Genomic DNA, 25,384 nt, shown 5'->3' with positions numbered 1-25,384 from the left:
ACGCCGGAAACTTTGATCCGTTCGGGTCAAAACACACATATCAAATTCGGACAAATTGCTAGATTCGCTAACAGCCATTCAAAACTAGCCATCGAGATTAATCGATGACTATGGCATGTTTAATAATCACTTGATTGACGACATAGTCCAAATCATGACGTTGATAGTTCGCACTAAGTATGACGTGCAAACCAGATTTCGTTGATACTAAGAGATTTGCTCTATGGATTAAGCAAGACGACTTCTAAATGGAAATTAAGCGAAAAACCCCCGGACATTCTAAAAATAGTACTGCATGAATCCAAAAATATTGCGTCGGTCAACGATCGACCTAGCCACGTTTGGTGAGTATTCTTGAAATACTAGCCATACTAGCCATTTTGTACGTCATAGCCAAAGAGGATAATAATGTATTTGAATCGAGAAGCAATTAACTGGCAAAAATAAATGGATTTCATTAAAATTCAAATCGATTGTATAACAATCAAGTTTGATCGTAGGAATTCAAATGGACAACATTAAAAATCAGTTTAAGAGTACAACTTTCGACTTGTGTTTATCGATTTATCAATTGCCTTTAAAAATGAGGAACAGGAATCTGGAACAGTGGGTTAAATTGGGATTGTGGTTGTCCTTGCAACGGGCCATGGCAAAGGTCAGTTCGAGGAGGGCACTGCATGTGGAACCGGTTTCATTCCCGATGACTGATTCATGCACCTGGATGACGTTTGGATGAAGGGCAACATTCACGGCCCTTCGAGAGTGTGAATAATTATGTTTGGAGAGAGAGAGATAATTTGGTGCCTCAGGCCACTGGCGAAACTTTTGGGAGAATTTATGCAAATCCACAAGCGCTCTCATAAATAAAACATCCAAATTAGTTTTTTTTTTAAGAACCAAATCAATGCGAAATTAATTTATGCTTTTCGTCGCGCTAACCAGCGTGGAACGCGGTTTTAAACTAGATTTATGTGGGGGATCATTAAAAGAGTGCCCTTGTCCATGTCGTGAAGTGCGAATTTGCCGAATTCGAAGTGCCTTAAATTGGCTGTCAAATGGTGAAGCACCCCTGGTTGGTCATCGATCACAACTAGCCAAATATTTGCAGATTATCGAGCATGAAATTGCGTGCCCATGCGGGACCTCCATCCCCCGAATTCCAGCATTTCTGCGCCTCCACTTTCTGACTTCTTCCACGCCATTTTTCGTCCATATTTCACCGGTTTTTCTTGAATTTAAATTAAATCTATTCAAACAGCTCACGAAGCGAAAACTCAGCTTTTAAGTTATCTCACATACTCGTATTTAAAAGTAGTCTTTTTGCTTTCTTTGGATTATGATTTTTATTATAGGAGGTGCTTATATTATAGATGGGTTCTACTTGGATGTGCTAGGGGCTTCAACTCTTTTTTTTAATTTTGTTGCCCTGGCCAAAATCTAAATTTGTCGCCAAAATATAAAATTTCGCCTGCGACGTGACAGAGAACGAGATACACCGTAAGTTTATGGGTGTCGTTCTGAGGGAGTTGTCTAGCCAGAAGAATCAAATACGTCAGCAGCAGCCGGTTAGCCATCCCAAGCAGGTTCTGTTTAGTTTTCGGTGCTCCGGCGAGAAGCTTCTGCCATGAAATCTCTTTTGTCCATCCTGAGCTGCGCTGAACTATAAATAATGTAGACCCGAGCAGAAAAGGCACAGTCACAACTCTACCTTCGAGGTGTTGAATTGGATCTGAGCAATATGGTAAGACCGTAGGCCGAGGAATCGAAATGGAGGATCAAGGATTAGTGCACTGCACTCGGTGGTGGATACGAATACCGAGCTAGCAGACCGTGGAATATCTGTGAATACCCAAATGCCGCTTTACTTACCGATCTGTGTTTTCTTCGCAGAAATTCCTGATCGCTTTTGCCCTGGTGGCCGTGGCCAGCGCAGATGTTTCGCATCTGTTCTCGCACAGCAACAACCTGCAGGAGGATGGATACCACTATGCCCCACCACGCGCCCCGGTCGTCATCGATGTGCCCTACGTGCCCCACGAGTCTGCCCCACCAGTAGTGGTCTACGAGGCCCCCAAGCCCAGGCCCACACCCCCCCGTCCCGTCTACACCCCTCAGCCCGCTGGTGTTCTCAAGGACGATGGTTACCACTACGCCCAGCCTTCCGTGAAATTCGAGGTTGCTGCTCCTCCACCACCAAAGGTTGAGTACCTGCCTCCTCCCACCAAGAAGGTGGTGATCGCCCCACCCCCAGTGTACGTGCCACCCCCAACCAAGAAGGTTGTCGTCTACACACCACCCCCACCACCACCACCGAAGAAGGTCGTCGTCTACACCCCACCCCCACCACCACCACCGAAGAAGGTCGTGTACACCCCACCTCCAACTGGCATCCTGAAGGACGATGGCTACCACTACGGCCAGCCCTCCGTGAAATTCGAGGTGTCCGCTCCTCCACCACCAAAGGTTGAGTACCTGCCTCCTCCCACCAAGAAGGTGGTGATCGCCCCACCCCCAGTGTACGTGCCACCCCCAACCAAGAAGGTTGTCGTCTACACACCACCCCCACCACCACCACCGAAGAAGGTCGTCGTCTACACCCCACCCCCACCACCACCACCGAAGAAGGTCGTGTACACCCCACCCCCAACTGGCATCCTGAAGGACGATGGCTACCACTACGGCCAGCCCTCCGTGAAATTCGAGGTGTCCGCTCCTCCACCACCAAAGGTTGAGTACCTGCCTCCTCCCACCAAGAAGGTGGTGATCGCCCCACCCCCAGTGTACGTGCCTCCCCCAACCAAGAAGGTCGTTGTGTACACACCACCCCCACCACCACCACCAGTGTACGTCCCACCCCCAACCAAGAAGGTCGTCGTCTACACCCCACCCCCACCACCACCACCAGTGTACGTCCCACCTCCAACCAAGAAGGTCGTCGTCTACACCCCACCCCCACCACCACCGAAGGTGTACGTGACCCCCAAGGTCGAGTACTTGCCCCCCGTCCAGAAGGGATACAGCTACCCCAACGACCCCCAGCCCGCGTTCAACTTCTAGGCTCTCGAAGCTCATTGTAAATACACAGATTAAGTATTAGCCATATTTTTGAACGAATTGTGAATGGGTGGCTTGGCCTTTCCCCATCGCAGGAAAGCCGAGACCACTTTATGTAACCGTGAAAATAAAAATCATACGATTTTAAAAATTTGCATTTTATTAGTCGGGAATTGAGCAAGACAAATAAAAAAAGGAAAACAAAGCCTGGCAATCGTAATTTCACTTAAGTGGTTTATAGTCATTAAAATTAAATCAATTATGAATAGCTGTCTATTTAGGTACTCTAAAAATCAAACCGTCTTAATTTATACGTTATTTCGAAAATATAATTTAGTAATGATTTAGTATGTTTACTGGATTGTTGGTTCTGCATGGTTCACATATTTGTTTCATTTCATATGCGCCTTGGGTTATGCTATACTTTTCAATGTGACCCATTAAGCGCGAAAAGTATGCTTCGTTTTCTGGACAGTGAATTAACAGAAGTAATATTTTGTTAACATAAATCTGTTAAGTTAACAGAAGTAAGTTAGTTTAGTAAGACTAAGTTAATAAAAAACAACAATTTTGCTAACAATTTTAATACTTAAAGTAGGTTTTAGATATAATTTTTACGGTCCTGTCAGTATTACCTCCTAGTACTACCGTTTTCCCACAATCAAGTGTGAGTTTTACAACTTTGGGATAAAATGTTAATTTATATTGCAGCGATTGAATTTCCATTGTTCGCCTCGATTGGGTGAACTACAAGTGGGTGTGTCTCCATTCAGATCCCGTTGGCACTTCACAGCAGGTGGAATTTCCGCCTAGACATAAATCAATCCAATCAATGGCCAAATGGCTAGTGCCATCAATCTTCCAATGTCTACTGAAATGCGTTGCTATACTATAATCAAAATGTCAAGTTGGCGTGGATAAATTGTGCGATCATCGGCGGCAGTTTTGCAGCCATAAACTCCAACGGAACGGAAACGTGTGGAAGCGACGCATTAATGCGCTTTATATGCTCCATCGATCGGGCAGGGCTGCATAATTGAATGTAAGACGTGATGAGCCACTTGGATCACGTGGATGGGAGCAAAAACTGATCTGTCAGAATCATTAGTTCGCATACAAATCGACGTACAAATGCGCCAGAGACAAAAGCAACGCACTGACACTTGACCCCACAAAAACAAGTCTTAGCCTTGGCAATGGCTATGTGGTTGGAGATGGAGATGTTGTAGCATTTTGTGTGGAGTGCCCGATCGGCTGTAGCGGTAGCACCAACATTTGGCCCAAAACATCGATTCGTTTGTTTTGTTTATCTAGGGCCGCTCACTGTTCCACTGGTTCGGTTTATGTTTTGGCTTCAGCACAGTCATCACGATCCAAGACGACTTGGCGCAATTAATAAAATGAGGCAAATGTGGCGAACATATAGAAGTATAAATAGTTTGGGCCCGATCGCCGGCGCCTGCATTCGCTTGAGCAACGCGCCGTTGGCAGCGACAACTATTACGGCATTCTTAAAGGTTTCCATTCGCAGTAATACCCAGCTAAAGATCATCTAACATCATGGTAAGCCATCATTTTCAGTAGCTTGTAACCACTACTAATTCGTATTGTAATAACCCCAAAGAGCTAGTCAATCAATTTAAAAACTCAAAACTACAGAAGTTCAAGCCTTAACACTTCACATTTAACTTAAAAAAAAGAAGAACAAATCCAATGCATAGCATAAGCTGATTCTTGATTGTTCATCAAATTTGCACTTCTATCACATATCGACTTTTTAAATATTTGTTTAATAATTCAATCAAAACTGGCTTTTTTCCAATAGAGAGACTACTGAATGCATCATAAGAAAATTATCATAATTGGATTTGAGCACTATAATTTATTGCTACTATTTTTATTTAGGAAATCTAGTTTTCATATCAAGAGAATACACACTTCTAGCTTTGCACGCAAAAACTAAAATAACTTTTACGTATGCGCCTAAGTAAGCTTTGGATTTTTATTGAATTTATCAAATACTTTTACTCCGTAGCGCCTTTTGGTAATCAGTTTCATACTTATGGCAATTTGTCTGGCCGCCCGAGCAGATGTCTCCCAGTTGGTGAGATCTGGCAATGGATTTGTTTACGATGTGCCCAAAGTCACGGAACTGGAGCTGGAGGTGAACAACGAGTTTCCCACGGGCGAGGAGTTCCCCCAGGATGCCATCCCAGTGGCTCCCTCCGATGCCGAACTTGGCCAGGCGGAGGATCTGGAGGAGCCAGTGGAACCAGTGGAACCAGCAGCATCCAGCACAACTATCTCCAAGAAAATCCATGGATACAAATACCAGGTGCCCAGTCGGCGCTTCAAGAGCTAAATACCCACCTTAGTAATTCCAATTTGTACCAAAGTTTCGTAAAGATAATAAACAATAAAATCAAATCGAGATCTAGCTGCGTTCCTTTCACAATTCAGGCCCTTGGCCAGGGCTTATTTCAAACACTTTTCGCCTTGGACGCGGCTCAGAACGAGATTCACCGCTTAGAGTAGTAAATTCATAAAAAGCGAAGCAGAAAATGTCTCTGCTTGACCAAATATTTCTAATCCAAACCGGTTGAGGAATCACAAAATTTGCAAAGATTTGCGATGGATCACAGCAGCTGAGGCCTAGCCAGCGCTGAGATGAATGCCCATAAAGAACGACAATTAATTTCATAATCGGCATAAATTACTCGCATTTTGGCCAAAGGCGAGCAAAAACGAGGATGGTTCAGCACACGCCATCCAATTCCGGCACTTGACAATCGATCAGTTCCATCTTTACTGGGCAGTTCATCAACCCATGGTTTTTTTTTTTTGGCATGCTATGAAATAAAAGTGATAGTTGAACCCAGACCAGTATCGTCTGTTTGTTTATGCAATCTCGGCTGAAGACGCTAATCCAACTAATTAGTTGATTTTAGCTGGTCTCCAATCAGTGGAGAGTTCTCAGTAGCCCAGACATTATTTAAAATGTCAGTTTAATAGTTCTGTAAACATCGTGTCTAATTGGAAAAATATGTTCAGTTAATATTATTCTTAAGAAAATTAAATATTGCTATACTTGTTCACCATTTCATTCACAATAAATATATGGGTCTACTTCTAAATAAATTAAAATAATTTCGGACCGCCACCATTCAAATGAAAATGTAGTTTGAAAATAACCTTAATTTTCCTCCTTCTCGGTTAACTATAAGCTCCTTACCATCTTCTCCGCCTTTGCACCATAACTCGACTGATCTGTAACTGAATTGCTTCCGCAAGATCATGTCCAGCAGACAGCTTCATTGTCCATCTGTCCATGAAACTCTGACCACTCAAACTTCTTGAGTTGCAAAAGGCAGCGCGAGCTATAATTATTATAAATGAAGTCTAAATGATTTATGACAGCCAGCAGAGCACCCTTACAACGCTCCCAGCGACGGAACTAACTCTTCAGATGCACTGAGAAATAAAATGTAGCTTTAAATAAATATCACTCACAAAGTATCTTTAAAGATTAAAACTTAAGGTGCATGGCTGCCAGTAATAGCTGATATACCATTAATTTACTATGATTTTACACATAAAATAGGTTTTTTTTTAAATTTATATAGATTTCTGGAGCAACCTATTTCATATTTGAAATCAAAATATTATATTTCACATTTTTTAGCACTTTAGGTTATTTTATAACTATTTCCCTGTGTGATGGGCTTTTGTGCATAGGTTCCGTCGGAAGTGTAGTCTTACCTTTAACACCGTAACAATGAAAAGCCAAGTGACGACGTTGATGAAAATCTGCTCAAAAGGGCCCCGTTGAGGCTTAATGGTGCCGAAACAATGTTGGCGATGTTGACGCTGCTCCTCTGTCAACTTCGGAGCACTATTGTGGCGCTAATCATTCATATAAACATGGCTACGGAGAGCGCTACAGATACAGATACAGATACATTTACAGATACAAAGAATGCCGTGGGGCTAGCGGTGTTATATCGATTTAAATGATAATAATTGGCCTCTAGAGCGCCATGGACAGTATCGATCTGTTTTAGAATTTTGACTATAAATAAACCACCGCGGATGCAAACGTTCAATCATTTGTGGTTTAAGAGCTCAAGGTGTCAGACATATCATAAGGGAGATGGTGAGTGTGGTCAGTTGTAGATCTGAAAAGTAATCTGAATTTAACGATTTCTTACCCATTGTAGAAGTTATTCATTTTTGCCACCTGCCTGCTGGCTTTCGCAGCCGGAGATGTTTCGCATTTGCCGCTGGAACTCCTGGAGGAGCATCATGAGCATGGCTATGGCTATGACTACCCCAAGCCGGAGATACCATTTGTGATTACCACGACGACGGAGCCACCACCGCCGCCACCACCACCGACTTATCTGCCACCCAAACCAGTGCCCACTTACCTTCCCCCTCCTCCACCCACGACCACTACTACTACTACTACCACCACTCCCGCTCCCACTACTACCACCACCACCACCACCACTCCCGCTCCCACTCCTGCTCCAACCTACCTTCCTCCTCCACCACCCCCACCGCGCACCACCACTACCACCACCACCACCACAACCACAACGACACCTGCACCCACGCCGGCGCCCACCTACCTGCCACCCCCACCACCACAGCCGGAACCGGGTTACCACTACGATGTGCCCGCCCAAGAGTTCACCTTCTGAGCCAAATCGCCGTCGAAGTGAACATGGAAGATTTCCCCGGATTAGTTTTGTTTTGAATCGCTCCACTAGGCTTAGGTTTATATAAGGTTAAAACCATCTCAATAAACGCTGTTTTGTTAACCCCATTAGCATCGGTATCTTCCCAATATTTATTGGGATGGGGCAGAAGTGGTGCAGATGGCCGAGTCAATCACCGTCAATTGTCTGGGATTTCGTCGCATCCGCTGCATATTCATGAGCTGCTTTGTTGTGCAGAGCTAATTTTGGTCGAAATCGCATTAATTGTTTTGGGGTAGACGGAGATAACACACGCCGATAATTGGCCGGCCTCAAGTTCATGAAAACCAAGAAAAGTGTGAAGAAAACCGAAGAGTCAGCCGAGAGTCGAGGAAGCCACAATCTTTGTATAAAAGCGGTGACCATCGACGTTATTGACATTACTACCTGTTGCCATCAAACGGCAGCAACATCATCTCGATCGGTGGATTATCTCTTGAAGGAAATGGTAAACAGTAGCAGCATACTCCTATCCAATGAGGATGACCTAACTCGTGGTTATTTTACAGAAACCCATGCTGATCCTTGTGGCCCTGGCAGGCTTTGGCATCTGCGTTCGAGCAGACGTCTCCCACCTGCACGGTGGAGGTTACCACGATCATGACCATGATCACCATCACCACCATGACCACGATCATGATCACCACCACTATGATGTCCATTCCCACCACCATTCCGCCTTGTCGCACGATCATCATGATCTGCACGTTGATCTGCACTATCAGCCAGATCACCACCATCATCATCATCAGGAGGCCAAGTTCGATATTCCTAGCGGATATAGCTACGGACCTCCAGAGAAACCTCGCCAGAAGTACCTGCCTCCCAAGGTTTCCCTTCCACCGCCACCACCTCCTCCGCCCAAGGCCACTTATCTGCCTCCCTCAAAGCCCGAAGTGAAGTACCTGCCCCCCGAGCCGGTGGCCAAGTATCTGCCACCCAAGGTCGCTCCCAGCCTGCCTCCTCCACCACCACCGCCAGTTGTGGCGCCCAAGCCCACCTATCTGCCTCCCAGTCCACCAGAGTCGAAGTATCTGCCTCCTCCGACGCCTGAGGTGAAGTACCTGCCTCCTGCCCCTGCGGCAAGGTATCTGCCACCCAAGGTTGCGCCCAGTCTGCCACCACCACCTCCACCCCCACCAGTTGCTCCCAAGAAGCTGTACCTTCCTGCTGCCGAGCCGGAGACTAAGTACCTGCCACCTTCAGAGCCCGTCGCAAAGTATCTGCCTCCTAAGCCCGAACCCAAATATCTGCCACCCCAACCAGTGGTAGACTTCCACATCCCGATTCCTTCCTACGCCCTGCCCTTGGGCCCTGCCCCAAGTCTAATTCCCGACGCCGAGCCTGGTTACCACTACAAGCCACCACATCGCCGTTTCAGGCACTAGGATAATCGAGCAACGAAAAAAAAACCAAAACCCAAAAACAGAAGCACTGCATTTAGTTTTAAGCTGTACAAATTAAAAGCAATTTTAACAAGAAAACAAAATGGAGTATTCACTATTACTCGCACTCTCTCCCCATCCTCAAGGTCAAGATATCGAACCCAAATTGCTGTCACCCAGCCCCCAAGGGATCCATGTGGATTTCAATCTGACCCCCAAATCTAATTGCGGCCAATCAACAGAAATAGCCAAAGAGCTTCGGTTTTAGCTTTAGTTCAGCTCGATCATCACCTGCAGTGTCTATAATTACTGTCTTTACGGATGAAAAATGATGTTAGTTTTGGTTTAAAAATACGAGTATACATAGGGATTGATCGGTGTCGGTTACAGAAAGCTTCAAAGCGACCCAAAATCGCTAATCGCCAATTGCAGCCATCGGCAATGGGGCGACAGTTGACCTCATTCAATGTTGCCTACAGATGGGGCAAGTCTTTCAAAGATGCCTTGAAAAGATTGGACTGAACTAATTAACTACAGCCCTAACGAATTGAGTATGCTCTTTTGAAAAGGGTTTTTTTTTATAGTTTTACTTTTTAAATATTAAGATACTCTTATTTAATTTAATTCAATCCCAATCTTGTGGTATCAATAATGTAATTTTTGTTAGAAGTTTGGTAGCCCATCATGACTAAGGCATAGGCAAGCATAGGAAATAAATAGTCTAGCAACTGCAAAAGTACTCCAAAATATTTATCCCAATAATTGCCTAACCAGAAAACTATTTAAAATACTTGGCAAACGCAGAGGTGATCGTAAAACCCAACACGTTTATGACTACCAGCCATAAAGAGCTCCCTGGCCGGGCCAAAAAACAAAAGCCAACGCAACGAGATGACTTCGAATTAAGAGATTTAATAAAAATTGAATGCCAATTCCCAATACCGGACTGCCGGCTGCCAAAGGGGCGAGACCCCTAAACGACGCTTAGCTGACAACCGGGCCATATAGATATAGATGGATCGCAGTCAGGTCGTCTGTCGCGGCGTCCGAGTTGGCCAGAGGTAATAACGTGACGCGATAGCTTTATAGCGACCACTGATTCAGATTCAGGTTCAGGTTCTCTAACTGTATAAATAAAGAAGCACTTGCCGGAAACTGTATCACTTTGCTAGAGGCCGTCGTCGCAACAAGAACGTTCCACCACAAATATGGTTTGTGTTTTTTTCATCTCCAAGGATATTAATTCAGAGTCTTAAATGGATTTCATTGTATATTTCAGAAAGTCCTTATCCTGGCTGTTTGCAGCTTGGCTCTGGTAGCCGCTGATGTGTCGCATTTGTTCGGTCATGATCACCATGATCACCACGATCATCCTGGCTACAACTATGACCCACCGAGCATCCCCTTTGAGCTGCCCACTCCGGCTCCAGCTTATCTGCCCCCGGAACCCGTGACCGTTCGTGTGGCTCCTGTGACCCTGCCTCCTCCGGTTTACTTGCCACCAGCGACCGTGAAGCCCGAGATCCCGATTGTCAGGACCCCCAAGCCCGCTTACCTGCCTCCTCCACCACCGGTTGTCAAGGTCAACCCACCTAAGCCCGCCTATCTGCCTCCTCCACCACCGGTTGTCAAGGTCAACCCACCTAAGCCCGCTTACCTGCCTCCTCCACCACCGGTTGTCAAGGTCAACCCTCCTAAGCCCGCCTATCTGCCTCCTCCACCACCGGTTGTCAAGGTCAACCCACCCAAGCCTGCCTATGTGCCACCTCCACCACCAGTGGTGAAGATCAACCCACCCAAACCCGCTTACCTGCCACCTGCACCCGTGGTGGAGCAGCCCCGTTACATCGCTCCAGCTGTGGTGCCCACCTTCAAGATCCCGATCCCATCGTACGCCGCTCCCCTGGAGGAACCCGTGAACACCTATCTGCCGCCCCAGAAGATCGTGGAGTCCCATGACGATGGATACCACTACGATCCCCCGGCTCAGCCGTTCCTCTTCTAAATAGCCATCATCCTCAGCCATTTTTTATTTGTTGTCTTTGAGTGTGACGTGTATTTACCAGTAGTTATTTATTGTTTACCTAGCTCAGCCTGCACTAAAAACGAAATAAAGCTTAGCACTGTGAAAACGTATTTTCCCAAGCTTGTTTTATATCCTGTTCTGATCTTGAACTTGAGAATGGAAAATCCTATCGCCAGGTAGGCCAAGACCACGAACTCGGCTCAAGTGCCACGATAGACAGCATAATTGCCTCAGGAGTGCTAAAAATATATCTCCAAGGCATCTGCGAGGCAGAGAACAGTTTCATTCATGGACAATCCAGTTGTGGTTATTTTGGGAACTAGACTGAGTAATGCTCTATGGCCAATTCCGGCTTGATTTATTGACAACCCACAAAAAAAAGAAACACAACTTTGAGTAATTGAACTTAGCAGCCATAACGGCAATAAGCTCTAATTTTATGGGTCGAAATGTGGCTAAGCTTCAATAAACAACGTTCTTATAATTTATGATACCACCTTAATTGCTTGAGACAATCGCTGGCATTGTTTAAGAGGTGTGAAGATACGCCTGAGACCCCTGGAGGTATTTTATTATTTTTAATCCGCCCACGATGCTGCGAAAGTGAAATTAATGCGATCAGGAAGTTGAACATTTTTTTGTGGGTGCTGCCATCAATGGAGAAGATCTTTTGCAGAATGTTTGTTGACAAAATGAATTGCTTTTATGCAAATCAACTTCATGATCTAATGGCTGGGAACTCGTTTCCCCTTATAGCCACCCGCTTCTTTCTGTCAGCAAATGCAAATTAATTGGATTATTACGTTTATCTTCGTTTGAACGCCCAACGATGATTAACTTAAGACTTTTATCTACGGCTGTTGCTCTTAGTAGCGCCGTTTAAATAAACATGGCCCATAAATTATCTGTCAAATCATTGATTTTAGAAAGCAAAACTGATGACCCCACTCGAAAACAGGCGGTCTAGCCTGTTTCTTATTCGCCACTAATGAAACCAACTATTTGTTTCCTTATTTTTTGGCACGATCATTTTGCTGATGCATTATAGACGAAATGCTAATTGGAAGTCAGCTTATATCGGATCATTCTAGTCGTAGACGTGGATCATAACTACATTAATATTTCGTGTTTTGCATGTGCATACTGTGCGTATGATAAATATAACTCTGGCCATCTTGATCGAACAATCAATTAACAAAATCAGAAAATGAATAAATAAGTGCAATAACACGAACAGAACAAGATAAATCAAATGTAATTTAAAATGGTTATTAAAACTGACCTACACGATATTCAGATTACAAAATCATTAATAAAAGTAATTTGATTTTTTTCAAGCGGTATGTATTGATTACGTTGACCTCCATTAATTTGTTTTTGTTTTTAAAATAAAAATTATGACAGCTATTATGTATATTTACATATATACAATTGCATATTAAGGATAAGGATAAGTTGCACTAGCGGCATTATAGTTTTAGCAAAATTAGTTCGTTTGAATTTCATTTGAAGTTTTATAAATTAATGTAGTCTATTTTTCGGACGTGTATCTAAAAGAAACGTAATTTGTAATGCTGCCTTATTGTATGCTCTTAAGAATGAGAGTATAACAGTTTTGATTTCTAGCACTAATAAGAAAATCCTTTAAGTCAACAATGAAACAACATATATAAAGTGTGCAACAATGCTAGTTGTAGGGAAAGTGCTGTATTGTTATGATTAATAAAAACAAATACATTGATATTTAAATATTTTTATTATATATTGTGTGCAGGGGCCGGATACAAATTATTAAATTAATCAAATCAAGTTGCAATGTGGATGTGTAACTTGGTGTAATAAATAGCCAATCATTAGCTCATAACTACCTATTATTGCCATTTGACCCAGGGAATAAATGTAAAATCCCAACCAAGACGGAAGCGCCGATGATGGATTCCGATGATGAATTCCCCGCCTGTCACCACTGGCATACAAAGGAGTCGAATGGCGCGAAGTGGAGTGGAAAGATCAAGACCCAGTTTGTCATAGTTCACTGACAAAAGTGACTGTTAATGCCCCTGAATAGAAGCTGAGGCAAGGCAATCAAATTGACAATCAATCCATCAATCAAAAGTACATTGTCTCCAAAACTGACCACCCGGACAGACTATGGCTATGGCTTTTAAATCGCATTGTTTACACTTCTGATTTGACGATGTGGCCAGTGGTCGTGTGAGTGTATTTTTGGGACTACTTGGCAGGTTCAGAAGATGTTTAAACCGGTTCAATTTAATGTATTTTGAAAGTAATCTAGTAGATTTATGTATTTCTATTTGTTTAAGTTGCGGCTAGTTTCGGTTTACGACCCGTCAAGAGTCGTGCAAGAAGCTGCATAAATAATTCCACCTAATTGGCCGACAGAGTCGCACCACTTAAGCCCAGTGTGGTCTTAATGAGTGCCAACACCACGCAACACAGAAATTATTTTCCAGCCACTTGGTAATAAGTAAGTCGACCCCAAGTGCGCAGATACGCAGCTTCCGTATGCAAATGTCCATATCAGATGGCAAATACATTTTCCTCATGGCATTCCATGATTAATGAGGAACCAACAGCAATGATGACGATGGGGGGTACTCATCAAATCGAGAACGAATCATTGTACAATTTCGACACACTTTATTGTGCCTTGATGAGCTGTGAATAATATAATTAAAACCTGATACTCTTCCCCCATTTGGCCGACCAGTTTGATTGGCCTTGGCACATGAATGAAATAGTTGAACCAAAAATTTGTTTATCATTTTTACAAATAATTTACGTTTATTTATTCGTACTTTACTGGGCAATTCAACAATAACTGAATACTTCGTTTTTCGATCTTTGTCTTTAGAACATCATTTGTCTCTTTGTACTTCGCTCTTTATGCTTTTGATCTTGACTTGTTCTTGTTGGTCGTTTCTTTGATGGTTTCGTTCTAAGATTAGGATAGTTATAATACGATTTTTTCATAGTTGGATAGATTGATAGTGGGGATCAGTGCGTGGTAATGTGTGTGTATTGATTTAGGTAGTTGTTAATGCTTGTTTCGGTTTAGGTTTCGATTTTGATTTTGATTGGTTTTTGAGTTGAAGATTGGTGCGTAGAAAGTCGATTCGGGCAGGTGAGGAGAGGAGGAGAAGGAAGAGAAACGACAAAATAGGAGGAATTACTGGGATTGTCAAGCACGTATTAAATATAGTTAAGAGCTAGCTGCGTCCTCTTAGTAGCGGCGCAGGCGGTAGAAACGTCTTACATAGACTGGACGGCGGTACTGGTATCCAGCCCTGTTGCTGTAGGTGTGACCAACCAGCTGCTGCTGCTGCGGCAACACCACCTGTTGAGCCACCGGCGCCACGTACTGAGCCCTCTGGACGATCTGCTGCTGGACGGGCTGCTGGACGAAGGATTGGGCCACGGCCACAGGACGAGCCACTGGTCGAGCGAGGGGAGCGGGGGCAGCGAAGACGGGACGGGGAGCAGCGGCCACAGGACGAGGAGCAGGTGCAGCAGCCACCGGTGCTGGTTCGTCGATATCAATGTACTCCGGCTCGGGAGTGGCAATATCCTGGGGATTGGGTCCCTGGGTGGCGGAGTCAGGCAGCTGAGCTCCAGCAGCAATGCCTACAAGTGCCAAAGTTAACAGCAAAAAGAATTTCTGCAAAAAGAAAGATTGATATATTAACCATTTATAATGCTACTGAGGACTTTGCTTGAATGACTTTATCCTTGACCTGACTAATTGGTAGACTGCACTAACTTGCTCAGAAAAATATAAACTTTTTATGCGTAACTTAATTTACAACAATTCAAATTTATCTTAATAAAACCACAATTTCACGAACACAAATCTAGTATTTGTATAAATATAATGAAGTAAATAATTTTGTATAACATTGGAAGTCTTAGCCTCCTTTTTTATATTCTCAATGCAATATCCCATATGAACGAGCTTAAATCAAGTAAGAATCTGCCATGTACAAATTGAAAGAGTTTTAAAAAGCTGCCCGTGAGTGAGATTGTTATTTTAAGAACATTCTGAAGCATAATTATGTGCGTGGCTCCGGCACGGGTGTGAAGTGAATCAAGTCCCGAGGAGCACTCGAAACGGGACAGCGCGTTGATGAAGTCGTTTAGAACACTTAAGTCCGGGTTGGTTGGCACTTGTGGTGAGAGTTATTTTTCGGTTTCTGATTTGTATTATATTTATCACGTTTCACTTGGTTTTCTTTTTTTGTCTTTATCCTTGTTGAAGCAGAAGAAGATCACTATGACTCATTGTCCTTGTTGCAAGGATCACATACCATTTTAGTTTGTTTTGGTTTTGGTGTTTCACGAAATTTTCTCGAGCAGAAGCGAACGAGCAATTTACACTTAAGAAGTTCAAAGCACAAATGATGATGAGCTGGTCAGTGGGTTTGAAATTTATACTATATCGCCCGTTCAGTCCGTCCGGTTCGGTTCAGTTCGCTACGTGGGTCTAAGAGAGTCTGGGCAGAGCGACGGCGACCGCCAAAAACCAAAACTCGATGAGACACAAACCGCACACCGCGTTATAAATAAGGCAAAAACAATTTCTTAACAGCAGAAGCAGCACCGTTCAGCACCAATAGCAACAACGATATCAGCGGCAATTCAAATCAAAATTTAAATTAAATAAAACGAAACGAACTGAGAAGAATCGGCGAGAAGAAGAGGCTGCCGGGACCCTTCGGACGATCATTTTAATGTCGTCACGAATCATGACGCACAAAAAAAAAGTTCCAAAAGATCATAGATCTACACTGTTAAAAATATTAGCAACGTAAAAGGTAATCATAAGAATTATGCTACACATTCAATGCAGAGTCTTAAATTGTTCTATTGATAACTATGAGTACGGGCAAGTTCGTTGCCTAAGTCTTTTGATTTAAAAAGAGCGAATATGGTTTTTTTAAGGCAAATGTAATATTTAGAGGATAAAGAATTTAAAAAAATATCAAAGTTTCATTAAAAAAAATAAAATTCTTCCTAATTTTTAGCAGTGCGTGTACTCTAATTTTAACGCCATTTGTCTCTTCACAGCGCGTGCCTCAATTAAAGTTTGTTGCCTAAGTCTTTCATTTTGTCTCCTACTTGAAATAATTTGCATAATATTTCGTTAGAATAATATTTTCATATTGAAGTGGCTCTATTCCAGTATGCAAAAATTATGCCGCAGTTTATCCAAGAGAAAGATTAGTCATCGAACAGATAACATAGGCAACGACAAGATTCTGGATACATATATACTGATTATGTTTTCAATAGCCAAAACTTAAATATACCATGTCAATTTGTAAATTGCTTGCCCATCAGCCTGCCGACCTGGTAGCCCCCTCTTTCGTTTATTGGATTGACTGCTGGCATGATTGTTTGTATCTTCACTTGACCTTAGTGGCAACAATAAGCAAATTTAACGGCTTTCGGTCGTACATCATTTCCGTTTCTCATGCGTATGTGTGGGGAAATACATTCACCTGCCACCGTCAAGTGAATGAAGCCACTTGAGCCACAGATGCAGTGCCAATAAAAATGATTTGTTTGATATCAAGGCCGTCCTGAAAAGATTAAGTGGCTCAGACACAGGAAATTGTTAAACCATTTTCGACTCAGATACCAACGGACTTTGTAAAGATGTTACCATGAATACAACTATAGCTATAATCCCACTTTAAAATGGTTCTCAACCCATCATGTGACATCATTTTTGCTGCCTTTCACTTGCATTGATTGATGGAATATTTGTCAACGGCCCAAGATGAAACATACAAATTGTAGTAGTATTTTTCATAATCTACCCAAAATAATAAACACCCAACAACAATTTGTTTTTTGTTTTTACGGGTATTAGAAAAATTAAAATTTAATTAATAATGCTTTGGTCCGCTGGCATCTTAGGTTTCACATTCATAAATTTGATCTACCGCGAAACATTCATTATTGGCTGCTTATGCCATTTGGGGCCATTGTCTATTGAGTCAGCGATTTGACTTGCAAAATGTGTCATTTGCGTCTAAATAGCATCGTTCTACCAACGGTTATAAGTCCATAGATTCGTAAATCAATGACAAGGGCGGGACAGATTTATGTGGCCAATAATCGATTTCAATATAGTGCAGCTGTCTGCTCCGTGATAAAATTTATATATTTATATTTATATTAATGCCAATATACAAAAAATATAACCCGTTAAATATTTTTTGATCTTTCCATCATCGTGTCTTGTGTGTACGGAAACAAGACGACTACTTTTGCCCAATTTGCATACAGGAACCAGATACCGCATCAAGTGAATCAAAAGCCATAAGCCGACATAGGAGTTTTTGGCTAAATGCCGGTAATCGAAGCTTCTTTAAATTTATTACCATATGCCTGCCTATAGTCAGAACCCAGGCGATTTCACGTGCCTCTCAATATTCGTTTTGTTTTGCTCCAAACGTTCATACACATTAAGCATGCGACCTGTTGTACGACCGGGGTTAAATAAACACAGATAATCGCTCCTGATAAGGGCCCCAAAATCAGCCCCGTGTTTTTTGAATATTTCTTTTATAGCCGCTGTTGCTACCAAGAGATTTTGTTTGGTGTCAGACACGCCTTGTTATCTTGTCACCAGTTTTGTTTAGCATTTGAATGTACGCGTGTGAATAAACAACAAATAAAACACTTTTAGCGGCTCACTAACTTCTTTTTTTGACATCTTTCTTAGTAAGAAGAGCTAGCTTAAAAGCGAAGACTTTTTGTGCTGCTGTAATATAATTTTAATATGACCTCGTCTAAGCGAAGATTCTCAGGCCATTCTACCTTTCCCGTATATTTATTTTATCACGATTCTAGACAATATGCTTCGTAAATAGTGTGTGGAATTCTTTATTTGACGAAGCTTCCGCACATTCACCGCAACGTCTACCAAAGGCAAAATGAATATTTAATATTTCAGGCAAAAAAGTATAACAAACAATAACTGAAGCACGGCAAACAACATGCTGAAAAGTCAATTGAAAACATTGGCATACTCTTGGCAAAAAATATTAATACCAAAATAACATACAGCGATTCACAAAGCTATGTTACCCTTTCGTAAGGTAGTAATGATGATCTAGGCCCTGAAATATTTATTGCAACACCTCAAAATATTTGGGGTACTTGAAAGATTTATAACCGCCTCAATAAATTGTCTTAAAATAGCCCATTAATGCTAATGCTTACTCTCGTTTCCGCCTCTGCATTTGACTTAACAAATTGTTTCATCCAATTAACGTCGATCAGTCACTTGACCTACAGTTAGTCTGTCTTTGAATCCAAAAACGAAGAACTCTCTGGAATGGCAAACAAGTTGGATATTTTGCAGGTGTTTCGACTTGTTTACCGTTTACCGAACCAAGGCAGATTCTCCGTAGATAATTCTGGTTCCAATCGATTGCCAGTCGTAGACCGCCAGTCTGGGACACGCGCACAGTGAAAGCTGCCGAAAAAGAACGTTAACATTTAATGGGAAGCATAAATTAATTATTGAAATTAGTCAGAATCGACATAAAACAAAAAACCAAATGGTCACGAGAATCGAAAGGTGATTTGAGAATGAGAATGGCCACAAAAGAGCTTCATCTAATCATTGTTTAACTTAATAATAAGTTTTTTATTATATCCCCCTATAATTGGTTTCGCAACAACACCAAAATGAAATCGATGCCGCCGTAGGGGCAAAAAGCATCAGCGATGTATCGACACCTCAGCAATTTATTCACTTTGGCACTTTTTGTGCGGCTCGTGCCGCAAACTCAGACATGTGAACTGGCATTTTGAACTTTGAAGCTCATGAAAGAGTCGCGGCCAATTTGTATAATTAAATCGACTACTTCCCATAAGATGTTCAATTCTGGTTCTAACTGCAGCATAGGTATAACTATTATTCAAACAAAGTAAAAGAATGAACAGTGTTTGTTTTATCAAAACAAATATAACCCAGTTTATGCTAGTAGGCATTAAGTTTGGTCTGCATTCGGAACTGGTTGACTATAACTCAAGAATTAAGGTCAGGTTCCACATTTCATTAGTTGAGCGTAAATATAGCAATCTAGATAAGCAAAAAATAATATAAATCAGACATTTATGGAGTGCTATACACTTCCCCAATAGATATACCCCAGAATACTCTGCAAATGTGCTGTAATCGACTGGCAGTGAACTTGAATTCCAACTAATTGCAACCAATAAAAGCGGCATTAAACTTAAAAGGCTAATGTGATAGTTCGAAGCGATCAATACGATTGATTTCATTCATGCCGCTCTAGTTCTGTGACAAGCCCACCCTGACACGAAGTCCAGCAACCAGTTCTAGTTCGGCAAAAACCCAAAGAGAGGTGGTCGATTTAAATGTTTATAGCTATAAGTATAAGCCATTCTAGCCAATTTGCACAAATGCAAATGCTGATTATTATAGTCGTATTTGAGAGTGAGACGATGGCTTAATGGCCATTAGAAGAACCCGTTTTGGGGTTCTTATTTTTCAGCTTCGTATGATTATCTCCAGGCGGCACATGGCGTGGAAGATGATGATGATGATGAAGGTTCTTCTTGGCCGCCGCTCTGTCTGCCGGGTTTTGTAAAGTTCTGGCATCTGAATCTGTATCTGCTGTGAGTCAACGGATCATCTGGCCATCTGTGTATCCATCAGGCACAAATAGTCATTTGCATGTGTCTTGTGTTTTTGATGATTTGACTAACTGCTATGACATTGTTTCAAATCGGATGCCGTTTGCTGCGCTTTGTGTGTGTAAGGCCAAGGTTGAAATTTGTAAAGAGATTGTAAACATTGGATTAACTGCTATGCGTCGTCGCGTTGCCTATTCAATCGGATTCGGTTTTATCTTTGTTGACTCTGCATTTGCATTTCTAAGCCAGCCTTTGCAGATCCATTGTGGCCACCGATGTGTTGCTGCTGTTTTGACATCCATTATGGATTGGTTTGACAAGTGCTGTCAGTGCTCAAGACAACGGCCCACATGACCGAATGGCCCAGACTATATATATATTTTTGCCGTTAATTGCTTCAAGCTGTCCAAGTCGCCAATACAACGAGTCTCTTTTTTTGGTTTAGTTTGAAACATTCAGAAGCGGCATTAACCAAATTTGCGTGACAAAGCCGCCCTCTGGGGTTTAAATGTTCAGCACACCACACCATCTGAATGAATGAATTTTCATATCTGATCGATCTGGACCGCATCGAGTTTGTCGCTCTTTTCTGCATCTTTTGATTGATGTTGGCGTTTTGTTCGTTTTATAATTAAAATTTAATAGAGCGCTCAAAATGTGTTTTGCCAGTGCCTTGGTATTATGCTAATCACTGGCGCCCACAGCGTTTGTTGGAAATTTCAAGCTTACACAGGCAATCATCCTTAACAAAGGCTAAGTCAATCTCTTCTTTTTTTTCATATATTTTTATACAATATTTTTTTAGCCACGAGCCGATTGACTGACTGACTTCTTCTGGAACGACCAAGCGAATAATTGCCAATTTTCGACTGCTAAACGATTTTGTTCACGCTCAAGAATCGCAGCGTTTAATCATAAATCGCCGCTGTCTGTGGGAGTCGTGATTAATTCGCAACCACTTGAATGCTCGCCGGGAAGGTTAACAGTTGTTAAACATCTATTAGCAATTGATTAATTTAACGTTAATGCGATACAAGCATGCGAATTCAGGCGTAGGTCAGGGGTTTTAAAAATGGGATGGAACGTGTGGGTAATATCGGTCAATTGGATGAGGAAGTTGTAGAATCAAATGGATTACGCTGAATTTCGCTTGCTGTGCCATAGATTAAGACATCAGTTTCTAATCGAGATGTATGCTGATTGCCGATATTTAAATGAATGAACTGAAGTCTTTAAATAGCTTATTCTGGTAAAAATAGTAAACACATTAGGGTAATCAAGGTTTGAGGTTTACTTCTAATTTTAAGCAGGTATAAGAGTTTAAATAAATTGAGAATAAGCCCAAATTCAAAAGTCATTAAGGCAACTAAGATGTCTAATCTCGTAAGTATTTAATACATAAATATATATATAAAAAATAGAAAACAAGTTTGGTAACTAGTAAAGGAAACTTAATTTGCCTTAAATTCAATTAAATTTGCTTAATAATTGTGTAACAACTTTTGCTGTCGCTCAGCCATCATTAATAGCAATCAAGCAGCCTTAACAAAGTCCCTCAAATAAAACTGTCGTAAAGTTATTTTTAATATTTAATTAACAGTCGTTTATGATTATAATTGACTCACAAAACGAAGACAAAACACTCCATAAACACAAATAAAAAGCTTAAGATTAATCAATTAGTAAGCTTATGGCTCAAGAGAAGCTTAAATCAAGTTTAGTTAGCTTCGAGATCAGATGAAAAGTATGCTGTATATTCGCAAGTAAAAAAGCTCGTCTTCCGTAGTTTGTTAAAGATTTTTAAAGGGCAACTTAAGGCTGAAAATGATTTTCTCTTTCAGCAAGATTGTGAGAACTGAGAGCTGGTTTCATGCGTGAGTGGTTTGCATAGCTGGTTTTTGCTAGCTGATCCACTCGAGCACCGCTGACGGCTTGATTCATATTTCTTGACTCGTTCCGTCTACACAAATCATTGTACGCAATGTTTGAAGACGTTTGGGTGCGTTGCCGTTTTACAATTGAACAGTTATGAGCCAAGACAGCAAAAAGCGGCACACGGGTGAAGAATAGAAAAAATCAACGGAAACTGTGCCAAGGGCAATTTCGCTGGTGATTGATTTACATGAGGGGCTAACGTAACGCAACGCAAAAACGGACCACGTTGCGTATGCGCAATATTTTTTGGCGCTAAGCCAACAGGTGCTGTTTCTTCGACTTTACCGCTTTGGTACGGACATAAATCAGTTGATGACTTAATTGTATGTCCATTAAGTCATAAATATAATATGCCCATTAATATTTTCGATTAGCCGCTGTCGGAATAATTTTTGAAGAATTAATTGGAAATTTGAGATGAACGATGAAGAAGCTGGCTGTTAAGAATTTCGCCCTCGGGCTTAAATAATTTATATATATATGCCGCTTTCATATTTAGAATGATTTAATATTTATATATGTACTCGCATACTCGCATTTACATTTGCGTGTTCGCTTGATGGAATATTAATAGCTCGTTTGGGAAATTTACACCCGGATGGAATCGTAGGGAATTAGAATCGTCAGCGAAGTGGCAGAAATTAGCTGGGGTCACCAGGTGACTCGCATGAACTTCTTTTGGTGGCCCAGTGCTTCCATTTGGATTGCTGTAATTATCGTAGCAAGGCAAACAATGCGTCGCGAATCTCTTGTCATGCCCAATCTTTTCAAGTGCCGTGCTGTAATCATAAATCACGCAAAAACTTAAGTCTAAGTGCAGCTGCAGATCTAATGCGGAGTCTGATGCCCGATGCCTTATGCCTGACAACATAAATCACACCCAAGCCGCTCGTTAAGACGTTAATCAAATGGCTCGGATCGAGCTGAGTGAGTGAGTCTTAGGGCGCCCCGTGTCCAGCGAAATTGAAGGCCGTTTTGTAGGTGCTTATGTAATTAGTGGCAAAGTACTCGCTCCCCCTCTCCCTACCGAAAACAACAAGAAAAAAAATCCCTATTGGAAAATCGTTGCACAACCGCACATGCAGTTGCAGTTTTTGTTTCGTGTTTATCTTTATTTTTGGGCAACCTAATGAAGTTGGCACGGCTAACTCAATTTATTGACTAAGCCAACTGGCATATTGACTAAATGACTGATGAACCTGGCGACTGACTAACCGACCGACGACAGCCGGTGGGAATTGAGTCGTCGATTGCCGGATTGCCGGATCGCCGGCACAGATCGATCATTGATCGACTCGCTCATATTTATTTTGGCTCCGCCGGCACCTTGAGTGCCCCATGTATGGATGCAATGTCTGTGGCTATGCCAATTGCAATCATTATGGGCTCTCATCGACATCTACCTAAATCTATATATATATATATATATATATATATATTTATGGTCGTTATGGGTTTAGAGATATTGCAAACAAAGCCGCCTGAGAACGAACGTTCACGGCTGCTTGACGCTCTCGGAATTTCCGCCTCTGATTTATGGCGCCCCCAGGTTTTTGATTGATTTGACCCACCAACTGGCCACCACACATTGCACCACTGGGTGGTGTCTGGGGACTGCACTTGAACCACTGGTATTTTGACTAGGCCATCTGCCTCCACTGCAAGAAAATTGAACATATCTGTATACATATTAGTTTCTATTCCTTAAAAACTTTATATGCCTTAAAATATCCCTGTACTTGTATTCCTTTAAAATGTATCAAAACTGTATTTGTATCTTTGATCTAAGCTATCTGCAAGTTTGAACATTTTTCTCTGTCTTGTAGTTGTCAAAAGTGACGCCTCAGAAGGCCGTTTTTAAAGCTGAAACATTGACCCACCAGCGCGAATCCCCCGAGTGATTGACACATCCAGCTTTGACTTTGGCTTTTGAAAATTGTTTTTATTTGGAAAAAGATTTGAGTGGCGGGGCGAACTGGCTCCAATGGTCGTTCACAGGACAGTGGTTTTGAGTACTTTTCTAGAAGGTAAACGGTTTGGCAGGCTTGTTGTAGTTGTAGCCATCGGGTCCCAGGGAGCCCGCCTCATCGCCACCACTGGGTGGTGGTGGTCCGTACTCCGGAGTGGGTGCAGGTGGTGCTGGTGGTGCTGGCGGTCGTGGCTGATAGGTTGGTCCTGGTGCAGGTGCAGGTGGTGCAGGAGGTTGTGGCTGATAAGTGGGTGCAGGTGGTGCAGGAGGACTCGGTGGGCGTGGCTGGTAAGTGGGGCCTGGTGCAGGCGCTGGTGGTGCTGGTGGGCGTGGCTGATAAGTGGGTCCTGGTGCAGGTGCTGGTGGTGCTGGCGGGCGTGGCTGGTATGTGGGTCCAGCGGGTGGTGCCGGCACTGGCGCAGTTGGCTGTGGCTGAGGCGGGGTGACCTCATTCTCCCCAGGAGGTGGCAAATACTCAGCTCCTGGCTGTGGACGTGGTGGCTGCGGGCGTGGCGGCTGTGGTGCCGGAGGGGCGGGTCCCGGTCCTGGTGGCGGTCCATATCCTGGCGTGGGCTGTGGCCTTGGTGGAGGTGGTGGTGGAGGAGGGCCGTATCCTGGAGTGGGCTGTGGCTTGGGTGGAGGTGGTGGCGGTGGTGGTCCGTAGCCTGGAGTGGGCTGTGGCCTAGGTGGTGGTGGTGGTGGGGGTGGCTGAGGACGCGAGGGCGTAGGACGTGGCTTTGGCTGATCTGGAGGCAGGTACTCCGGGCCCGGCTGCGGCGAAGGTGGCTGTGGTGCCGGCTGAGTTGGCTGAGGCTGCGGTGGTCCATAGGATGGAGCTGGAGCCGAGGGTGTGGGCTGTGGGGGAGGTCGTGGTGGTGGCGTTTGCGGTGGTCCATAAGATGGTGGTGGAGCGGGAGCTGAGGGAGTTGGCTGCGGTGGAGGACGAGGTGGTGGAGTCTGTGGTGGTCCATAAGATGGTGATGGAGCAGGAGCCGAGGGAGTTGGCTGTGGTGGAGGGCGTGGTGGCTGAGTCTGAGGAGGTCCATAGGAAGGACGAGGAGCTGGCGGAGTCGGCTGTGGTGGAGGAGGTGGAGGAGGAGGACGCGTCTGCGGGGGTCCATAGGATGGAGCTGGAGCCGAGGGAGCTGGTCCTGGTCCTATGCCCGAATCCTCAATGCCGTTTCCCGATCCCGGAGGCGGGAAAGGCACCGACGGCTGCTTGTAATGGTAGCCATCCTCCTGGAGATCTGTGTCCAGGTGGGAGACATCCGCGTGGACACCCGCTGCCAAGAGCAGGGCCACCAGAGGCAGAAAACAGCGCTACAAAACAGTTAGGATGAAATCGGTGGCTTGTTGCCTTTGCCAACGAACTCACCATTTCCACTTGATGCAAAATGAGCGCGGTTTTTCCGATTTTTCCTAAAAGCACAACACACACAGCGAATCGAACTATTACCGGTTTCGCAGACGAACCGCACTCGAGATAACTTTTCCAGGGGGCCTCGGAGCCGACGTCTTCGAGGCAAAATCAGAAATCGAATGATGCCCAAATGTTCTC

General features: G+C 43.3%; 7 protein-coding genes across 11 annotated transcripts; 5 read left to right on the top strand and 2 right to left on the bottom strand.

The window, feature by feature from the left end:
- The first annotated feature begins 583 nt into the window (after nucleotides 1-583).
- On the top strand, nucleotides 584-3,057 carry LOC120447644 (extensin-3). The gene is made up of 3 exons (XM_039629155.1): nucleotides 584-655; nucleotides 1,891-2,931; nucleotides 2,968-3,057. Exons 1-3 carry the CDS (start codon nucleotides 584-586, stop codon nucleotides 3,055-3,057), a joined length of 1,203 nt encoding a protein of 400 aa, XP_039485089.1.
- A 1,502-nt stretch (nucleotides 3,058-4,559) lies between these two features.
- Nucleotides 4,560-5,491, top strand: LOC120449239. Of its 3 annotated transcripts, none has more exons than XM_039631611.2 (2): nucleotides 4,560-4,617; nucleotides 5,090-5,491. In XM_039631611.2, exons 1-2 carry the CDS (start codon nucleotides 4,615-4,617, stop codon nucleotides 5,414-5,416), a joined length of 330 nt encoding a protein of 109 aa, XP_039487545.1. In that variant the 5' UTR covers nucleotides 4,560-4,614; the 3' UTR covers nucleotides 5,417-5,491. The 3 variants fall into 3 exon arrangements, with proteins under 3 accessions (XP_039487545.1, XP_039487546.1, XP_039487548.1); XM_039631612.1 differs by lacking the exon at nucleotides 4,560-4,617 and adding an exon at nucleotides 4,979-5,029; XM_039631614.1 differs by lacking the exon at nucleotides 4,560-4,617 and adding an exon at nucleotides 5,008-5,041 and having other exon boundaries at nucleotides 5,107-5,491.
- A 1,539-nt stretch (nucleotides 5,492-7,030) lies between these two features.
- On the top strand, nucleotides 7,031-7,757 carry LOC120447643 (extensin). The gene is made up of 3 exons (XM_039629153.1): nucleotides 7,031-7,035; nucleotides 7,174-7,207; nucleotides 7,272-7,757. Exons 1-3 carry the CDS (start codon nucleotides 7,031-7,033, stop codon nucleotides 7,755-7,757), a joined length of 525 nt encoding a protein of 174 aa, XP_039485087.1.
- Nucleotides 7,758-8,094: 337 nt separating this feature from the next.
- LOC120447637 (extensin) lies at nucleotides 8,095-9,202 on the top strand. Its single transcript, XM_039629144.1, has 2 exons — nucleotides 8,095-8,262; nucleotides 8,324-9,202. Exons 1-2 carry the CDS (start codon nucleotides 8,095-8,097, stop codon nucleotides 9,200-9,202), a joined length of 1,047 nt encoding a protein of 348 aa, XP_039485078.1.
- A 1,173-nt stretch (nucleotides 9,203-10,375) lies between these two features.
- On the top strand, nucleotides 10,376-11,310 carry LOC120448901 (proline-rich extensin-like protein EPR1). Its single transcript, XM_039631123.1, has 2 exons — nucleotides 10,376-10,410; nucleotides 10,479-11,310. Exons 1-2 carry the CDS (start codon nucleotides 10,408-10,410, stop codon nucleotides 11,202-11,204), a joined length of 729 nt encoding a protein of 242 aa, XP_039487057.1. The 5' UTR covers nucleotides 10,376-10,407; the 3' UTR covers nucleotides 11,205-11,310.
- Nucleotides 11,311-14,048: 2,738 nt separating this feature from the next.
- LOC120448908 (cell division protein ZipA) lies at nucleotides 14,049-15,619 on the bottom strand. Of its 2 annotated transcripts, XM_039631132.1 has the most exons (3): nucleotides 15,551-15,619; nucleotides 14,503-14,904; nucleotides 14,049-14,184 (listed from the first exon to the last, which is right to left on the bottom strand). In XM_039631132.1, the coding sequence occupies exons 1-3, from the start codon at nucleotides 15,551-15,553 to the stop codon at nucleotides 14,131-14,133; spliced, it is 459 nt and encodes a 152-aa protein (XP_039487066.1). In that variant the 5' UTR covers nucleotides 15,554-15,619; the 3' UTR covers nucleotides 14,049-14,130. The 2 variants fall into 2 exon arrangements, 1 of the variants encoding a protein (XP_039487066.1); XR_005616156.1 differs by lacking the exons at nucleotides 14,049-14,184; nucleotides 15,551-15,619 and adding an exon at nucleotides 14,981-15,118 and having other exon boundaries at nucleotides 14,765-14,904.
- Nucleotides 15,620-23,778: 8,159 nt separating this feature from the next.
- Nucleotides 23,779-25,360, bottom strand: LOC120449577 (basic proline-rich protein). 2 transcript variants are annotated; one of them, XM_039632132.1, is made up of 3 exons: nucleotides 25,202-25,360; nucleotides 24,349-25,146; nucleotides 23,779-24,318 (listed from the first exon to the last, which is right to left on the bottom strand). In XM_039632132.1, the coding sequence occupies exons 1-3, from the start codon at nucleotides 25,202-25,204 to the stop codon at nucleotides 23,878-23,880; spliced, it is 1,242 nt and encodes a 413-aa protein (XP_039488066.1). In that variant the 5' UTR covers nucleotides 25,205-25,360; the 3' UTR covers nucleotides 23,779-23,877. The 2 variants fall into 2 exon arrangements, with proteins under 2 accessions (XP_039488066.1, XP_039488065.1); XM_039632131.1 differs by having other exon boundaries at nucleotides 23,779-25,146.
- Between the last annotated feature and the right edge of the window lie 24 nt (nucleotides 25,361-25,384).

Source organism: Drosophila santomea, chromosome 3L (assembly GCF_016746245.2).
Source record: "Drosophila santomea strain STO CAGO 1482 chromosome 3L, Prin_Dsan_1.1, whole genome shotgun sequence".
NCBI classification, from domain to species: domain Eukaryota; kingdom Metazoa; phylum Arthropoda; class Insecta; order Diptera; family Drosophilidae; genus Drosophila; species Drosophila santomea.
Note: the sequence above shows the minus strand (reverse complement) of the source record. Positions and strands in the feature narration are given on the sequence as shown.